This window comes from Anopheles funestus (assembly GCF_943734845.2).
Source record: "Anopheles funestus chromosome X unlocalized genomic scaffold, idAnoFuneDA-416_04 X_unloc_29, whole genome shotgun sequence".
Lineage (NCBI taxonomy): Eukaryota > Metazoa > Arthropoda > Insecta > Diptera > Culicidae > Anopheles > Anopheles funestus.
Genome location: NW_026045153.1, coordinates 746,783 through 754,598, shown reverse-complemented (window position 1 = coordinate 754,598; position 7,816 = coordinate 746,783). Strand labels below are relative to the sequence as shown.

At 42.9% G+C, this 7,816-nt stretch overlaps 1 protein-coding gene across 1 annotated transcript; it reads left to right on the top strand.

The window, feature by feature from the left end:
- The first annotated feature begins 4,031 nt into the window (after window positions 1-4,031).
- On the top strand, window positions 4,032-7,816 carry LOC125773309 (uncharacterized). Its single transcript, XM_049444343.1, has 3 exons — window positions 4,032-4,740; window positions 5,431-7,709; window positions 7,766-7,816. The coding sequence occupies exons 1-3, from the start codon at window positions 4,032-4,034 to the stop codon at window positions 7,814-7,816; spliced, it is 3,039 nt and encodes a 1,012-aa protein (XP_049300300.1).

The following is a 7,816-nucleotide window of genomic DNA, read 5'->3' as shown; positions in this document are numbered from 1 at the left end:
TCGGTTTTTCTAAAAAATTCCTCATTTTTCCACTTTGCATGCTCATAACTCGGTCAGTTTTCGACGGATCTTCAGTTGTAACACAGATTTGGATAGATCAGCTCATTGGCTACCATAAGTTGTTCCATGTCGATATGCTCAGATGTCTGTGGAAAAAGTTATTTGAGATACAAAGACTTAACATTTTCTCGGTTTTTCTAAAAAAATCCTCATTTTTCCACTTTGCATGCTCATAACTCGGTCAGTTTTCGACGGATCTTCAGTTGTAACACAGATTTGGATAGATCAGCTCATTAGCCACCATAAGTTGTTCCATGTCGATATGCTCAAGCTGCGGGGCCACGACAGTTGAGACTTTCCCTCAAACTTCCTCAGTCACTCAAATCCCTCAAAAAGCGTCTCAAAACCAGTGTTGCCGTGGCCGTTTGAGGTTTTCCTCAAATTCTGTCACACAAATAATCACTCATGCTGCCTCTCTTTTCGTCAGCGACAACAAACAGTGTTTGACATATGCTACGTATTTCATGTAATTGTAATCTTTGTTCAAAGGTGTTTTTTGATCAATTCAATGGAAAATATGGCCAATAAAAAATTGTTTTAAGGAAAAGAAAGTATTGAAACATTTAATCAATCAAAAGAACGAGATTCAAGGATAGTCTTTCGCATAAAAAGTTTAGTTTTTAAATTAAAACGTATACATAAATTGTGTCACACACTGTGCAACAAATGAACAATTTAGAGTCGCAAAAAACAAAAAAAATAAACACACAAATACGGTGTTAAATTATAATTAATGCTAATTTTAGTTCTTCAGTAGGTATTTGCATTAACAATGGCACAAGAAAAGTGTAATTTCATTGAAAAAAACTGCAAACAAAAATATGTTTTGTTTACATTCTGAACGGCTGAGGCATCGGAACTGTCAAAACGATTCCTCAAAAAAAGTCTCAAAAAGTTTTTGAGGTTTTTGTTGATCGGCCAGGTTTTCCTCAAAACGCAAATCCCTCAAAATCACTCATGAGTTCCTGAGGTTTTTAATTCTGAGGGAATCCTCAACTGTCGTGGCCCCGCAGCTTCAGATGTCTGTGGAAAAAGTTATTCGAGATACAAAGACTTAACATTTTCTCGGATTTTCCAAAAAAATCCTTATTTTGCCACTTTGCATGCCCATAACTCGGTCAGTTTTCGACGGATCTTCAATTTTAAAACAGATTTGGATAGATCAGCTCATTGGCTACCATAAGTTGTTCCATGTCGATATGCTCAGATGTCTGTGGAAAAAGTTATTCGAGATACAAAGACTTAACATTTTCTCGGATTTTCCAAAAAAATCCTTATTTTGCCACTTTGCATGCTCAAAACTCGGTCAGTTTTCGACGGATCTTCAGTTGTAACACAGATTTGGATAGATCAGCTCATTGGCTACCATAAGTTGTTCCATGTCGATATGCTCAGATGTCTGTGGAAAAAGTTATTCGAGATACAAAGACTTAACATTTTCTCGGTTTTTCTTAAAAAATTCCTCATTTTGCCACTTTGCATGCTTATAACTCGGTCAGTTTTCGACGGATCTTCAGTTGTAACACAGATTTGGATAGATCAGCTCATTAGCTACCATAAGTTGTTCCATGTCGATATGCTCAGATGTCTGTGGAAAAAGTTATTCGAGATACAAAGACTTAACATTTTCTCGGTTTTTCTAAAAAAATCCTCATTTTTCCACTTTGCATGCTCATAACTCGGTCAGTTTTCGACGGATCTTCAGTTGTAACACAGATTTGGATAGATCAGCTCATTGGCTACCATAAGTTGTTCCATGTCGATATGCTCAGATGTCTGTGGAAAAAGTTATTCGAGATACAAAGACTTAACATTTTCTCGGATTTTCCAAAAAAATCCTTATTTTGCCACTTTGCATGCTCATAACTCGGTCAGTTTTCGACGGATCTTCAGTTAAAACACAGATTTGGATAGATCAGCTCATTGGCTACCATAAGTTGTTCCATGTCGATATGCTCAGATGTCTGTGGAAAAAGTTATTCGAGATACAAAGACTTAACATTTTCTCGGATTTTCCAAAAAAATCCTTATTTTGCCACTTTGCATGCTCATAACTCGGTCAGTTTTCGACGGATCTTCAGTTGTAACACAGATTTGGATAGATCAGCTCATTGGCTACCATAAGTTGTTCCATGTCGATATGCTCAGATGTCTGTGGAAAAAGTTATTCGAGATACAAAGACTTAACATTTTCTCGGTTTTTCTAAAAAAATCCTCATTTTTCCACTATGCATGCTCATAACTCGGTCAGTTTTCGACGGATCTTCAGTTGTAACACAGATTTGGATAGATCAGCTCATTAGCTACCATAAGTTGTTCCATGTCGATGTGCTCAGATGTCTGTGGAAAAAGTTATTCGAGATACAAAGACTTAACATTTTCTCTATTTTTCCAAAAAAATCCTTATTTTGCTACTTTGCATGCTCATAACTCGGTCAGTTTTCGACGGATCTTCAGTTGTAACACAGATTTGGATAGATAAGCTCATTGGCTACCATAAGTTGTTCCATGCCGATATGCTCAGATGTCTGCGGAAAAAGTTATTCGACATACAAAGACTTAACATTTTCTCGGTTTTTTCAAAAAAAATCCTCATTTTGCCACTTTGCATGCTCATAACTCGGTCAGTTTTCGACGGATCTTCAGTTTAAACACAGATTTGGATAGATCAGCTCATTGGCTACCATAAGTTGTTCCATGTCGATATGCTCAGATGTCTGTGGAAAAAGTTATTCGAGATACAAAGACTTAACATTTTCTCGGTTTTTCTAAAAAAATCCTCATTTTTCCACTATGCATGCTCATAACTCGGTCAGTTTTCGACGGATCTTCAGTTGTAACACAGATTTGGATAGATCAGCTCATTGGCTACCATAAGTTGTTCCATGTCGATATGCTCAGATGTCTGTGGAAAAAGTTATTCGAGATACAAAGACTTAACATTTTCTCGGATTTTCCAAAAAAATCCTTATTTTGCCACTTTGCATGCTCATAACTCGGTCAGTTTTCGACGGATCTTCAGTTGTAACACAGATTTGGATAGATCAGCTCATTGGCTACCATAAGTTGTTCCATGTCGATATGCTCAGATGTCTGTGGAAAAAGTTATTCGAGATACAAAGACTTAACATTTTCTCGGTTTTTCTAAAAAATTCCTCATTTTGCCACTTTGCATGCTCATAACTCGGTCAGTTTTCGACGGATCTTCAGTTGTAACACAGATTTGGATAGATCAGCTCATTGGCTACCATAAGTTGTTCCATGTCGATATGCTCAGATGTCTGTGGAAAAAGTTATTCGAGATACAAAGACTTAACATTTTCTCGGTTTTTCTAAAAAAATCCTCATTTTGCCACTTTGCATGCTCATAACTCGGTCAGTTTTCGACGGATCTTCAGTTGTAACACAGATTTGGATAGATAAGCTCATTGGCTACCATAAGTTGTTCCATGCCGATATGCTCAGATGTCTGCGGAAAAAGTTATTCGACATACAAAGACTTAACATTTTCTCGGTTTTTTCAAAAAAAATCCTCATTTTGCCACTTTGCATGCTCATAACTCGATCAGTTTTCGACGGATCTTCAGTGTTTACACAAGAATCACAATAGTGGTATAAACCGACAGTTTGCTGGTTTCGTCAAGTTTCAGCAACTGTCGTATTGTGAGTGCCGGTGGCACTCAGTGGGCACTCAGAAAAAAGGTTATAAAAGAAAAAACAAATAAACAAAATCCCTCTTCTTCGCTTAAAAATCCCGCCAATCGTACGGTAACTATTCTCGAAAGAAAATTCAGCATCCGAATTCCGCAAGTTTGTTCATGGTGCCGTGACCAGGATACGCCGAATTGCTGGTTATTAATTTGCGGATTCTCGCGACCTGTTTTTTCCTACGCATAACGCAAACTTTATCGCGACACAACACTCCCGTTTTTTCGTTACCGCTGACGAAGCTATTTCCATCGTGTCTGATCATGCCAGCGTCTGCCGTCATTCTATCGTCCCGAAGGGCAATTTTGCTGGTCTCATTAGATCGCCACGAGAAGTTCCTCCTTGATTTTCTCCCGGAACGAGACGCTATCGAGATCGAAACGCGCATAAAAAAGTTCGACCAGCTGTCCATTGACTTGGAGAAAATCCAAGGTCAGCTAGAGGATTTGGCAATCACCGAAGAAGAAATTGCGCACAATGCCGCTTTACGCGATGATTTTGAGCCGCGCTTGATACGCGCACATTCCCAGCTAAAGGCTAAAAGGGTGCATGTTCCTCGAAGCATTAGTTCCACACCAAACGCAGGCCCGAGCCCCCTAGTAGGCATTAAACTTCCCACCATCGCGCTTCCCGAATACGATGGTGATTACATGCAGTGGCTAACGTATAGGGACACTTTTGAGGGCTTAATACATGATAACCCCGACCTACCGCCGATCCAAAAGTTCCACTATTTGCGCGCATCCTTAAAGGGAGAAGCCGCTAAGGTTATTGAATCCATCACCATCAGTGCCGCAAACTATGAAATAGCATGGAAAATACTGACGGAGCGTTACTCTAACGAGTACCTGTTAAAAAAGCGTCATTTGCAAGCCTTATTCGGAATGGCCACCATGAAACGGGAAAGTGCCTCAACCCTTCACCATCTTGTCGATGAGTTCGAGCGGCACAAGAAAACGCTAAACCACTTGGGTGAAAACACAGATGCTTGGAGTAGCGTATTAGAACATTTGTTATGCACAAAATTGCCTACAACAACGTTGCGCGATTGGGAGGAATTTGCATCAACAAATGAAAATCCAAGCTACGAAGGCTTGGTGCAATTTTTGCAACGCCGAATGCGAGTGCTCGAAACTCTGATGGTAAACAATACCGACGCGCCCTCTAGCGGAAATCACACGCACTTCACACATAAACAATCGAATCTCACTCGGCTGGCTAGTTTTCCGTCTACCTCTCACGAAACACGTAGGTGCATAATATGCCAGCAAGAGCATAGCATCACGAAATGTCCGCGATTCATGACAATGGGTCCGGAAGAACGATATCGACAGGTCATGTCTAATAAACTATGTTTAAATTGTTTGCGGGACAACCACCGAGCGCGCGATTGCTCCTCGCAATACAAATGCAGACACTGTCACTCAGCACACCATACACTGTTACACAACGTACACAACGCACAAGGAGCACTTCCCACTGCAAACACCATGCCAGCTGCGCGAAATGTTCCGGTAAGCCGTCCACAGAACAAAGACGATCACGCCACAAACACCCAAAGACACCACGTAGCAGCACACGCAAGCCAGCAAACATATGATCATGTGTTTCTGCAAACTGCAGTGGTACACGTTGCTGATTCACATGGTACTCTGCATCCAGTGCGAGCACTATTGGATAGTGCCTCGCAGCCTGATTTGATGAGCACCAGGCTTGCTCAGAGGTTAGCGTTGAAACTTGATACGGTCAACGTAACGCTCATCGGTGCGGGTCACTCTTCCACCCCGGTGCGGAAATCGGTGCGTGCGAAGATTTCCTCCCGAACGGGCCAATATCAGCTGAATGCTGATTTCTTGATTGTGGACAATTTGATTGGGGATTTGCCAGCACATGATGTGCGCACCGCCGAGTGGCAAATTCCGCCGAATTTTATGCTTGCCGACCCCCAGTTTAATAAGTCGGCACCGCTCGATCTTATCCTCGGTGCCCGGCATTATCATGCATTTTTCCAGAGCGGGGCGCAATATAAAATTTCGCATAACCTTCCTGTCCTCATTGAAAGTGTGTTCGGCTGGATCGTGACCGGCTCAGCATCAGCATGTGATAACAACAACGAAACTTCCAACGCATCTTCCGTCGTCTGCATGAGCACGCTTGAGGAATCACTCGAGCGATTCTGGAAAGTGGAAGAATTACAAATAAGAGATGGTTACTCCCCCGAAGAAAGGTATTGCGAAAAATTATACCAAGATACAACACAACGAGACGATACTGGTCGTTATATTGTTCGTTTACCAAAGCAGCCTGACTTTGAAGAAAAGCTGGGTCTTTCGAAATTATCAGCTCTACGACGTTTTACAATGCTCGAAAGGCGCCTAGAACGCGATCCTCATATTAAAGCGGCATACCATGAATTCATGCATGAATATTTGGAGCTAGGGCACATGTCGCTGATACAAGCTCCAGCTGACGACGAATCAGCATATTATCTGCCGCACCATCCCGTATTCAAGGCTTCGAGCACAACAACAAAAACCAGGGTGGTGTTTGATGGATCAGCGAAAACATCATCTGGATACTCGCTCAACGAAGCGCTATGTGTCGGCCCTGCAGTGCAGGATGATTTGCTGGACATCATTCTACGATTCCGCACGTATAAGGTGGCGGTTGTTGGAGACATTGCTAAAATGTACCGCCAAATACTACTGCATCCAGACGATAGGAAGTATGCCCGCATTTGTTTCCGGTTTGATGCGCATTCACCGATCCAGTATTACGAGCTAAACACCGTAACCTATGGGTTGTCCCCATCATCCTTCCTTGCAACTCGAACCTTGCAGCAGCTTGCAAACGATGAGGGAACCACATATCCTGTTGCCGCATCCGCTCTGAAGAGCAATTTCTACGTGGACGACTTCATAGGCGGTGCGGATTCGATCGAAAGCGCTCGGCGTCTACGAGTAGAGTTAGATGAATTACTTTCAAGGGGTGGTTTTGAATTACGGAAGTGGACTTCAAACCGATTAGAGGTGCTTACCGGTCTAACTGCGGATCAGATCGGCACACAGTCAGCGCTACAGTTTATACCCGACGAAACGGTAAAGACTCTTGGAGTTTCGTGGGAGCCAGAACATGATGTTCTATCATTCGAGTCCGCAATCGACACCGACACAGCACGTCCTACTAAAAGAAGCATCCTCTCTAACATAGCCCGCATGTTCGATCCGCTTGGCCTGATTTCTCCCATTGTCGTACGAGCCAAAATCTTGATGCAGGAGTTGTGGTTGCAGAAAGCTGGGTGGGACGATCTTGTTCCTGATTCTATCTGCAAGAAATGGAAAAATATTCAGCAAGATTGGCCACTCATATCCGGTTTTAAGATCGATCGCTATGCGCTGTTACCTGGTAGTAAATTGCAGTTACACACCTTCTGTGACGCATCTGAAGCAGCTTACGGGGCCTGCATTTATGTTCGTTGCGAAAGTGAGCAAGGGGAAGTTCGCACCACTTTACTTTCATCCAAGTCGCGAGTGGCACCACTTAAGCGTGTCACACTACCTCGACTGGAACTGTGTGCTGCAGTATTAGGCGCTCATCTTTACGATCGAGTCAAGAAGGCGATGGGACTACACGCAGCAGAAGTATTCTTTTGGTCCGATTCTACCGTCACGTTAAAGTGGATCTGCGCCTCACCTAACACGTGGGCAACGTTCGTAGGCAACCGAGTATCGGAGGTGCAGCATTATACTCATCCTCGTCAGTGGAGGCATGTTCCCGGCTCAACTAACCCTGCCGATATGGTCTCACGCGGCATGTCAGCAGCAGATTTCCTGCAGAGCAAGCTGTGGAGTTGCGGTCCGGAATGGCTAGCACTACCCGCATCCAACTGGCCCAACTGTAATCCTGAACCAGCTGAAGATACGAATCTCGAAATTCGTCAGGTGAGTGCTGCCTATGTAAACACCTTCACTAACCCTTGGTTTACGTTGTGTTCCAGCTACACGCGATTGTTGCGCATCGTTGCATACTGCATTCGCTTCACACGTAA

Excerpts from the sequence above, each read along its gene's own strand:
- LOC125773309 (XM_049444343.1), top strand. The coding sequence starts at position 4,032 with ATGCCAGCGTCTGCCGTCATTCTATCGTCCCGAAGGGCAATTTTGCTG. Across the intron at positions 4,741-5,430 it reads GAAAACGCTAAACCACTTGG|TGCGAGCACTATTGGATAGT; the intron begins GTGAAAACACAG and ends CTCTGCATCCAG. Across the intron at positions 7,710-7,765 it reads CGAATCTCGAAATTCGTCAG|CTACACGCGATTGTTGCGCA; the intron begins GTGAGTGCTGCC and ends GTTGTGTTCCAG.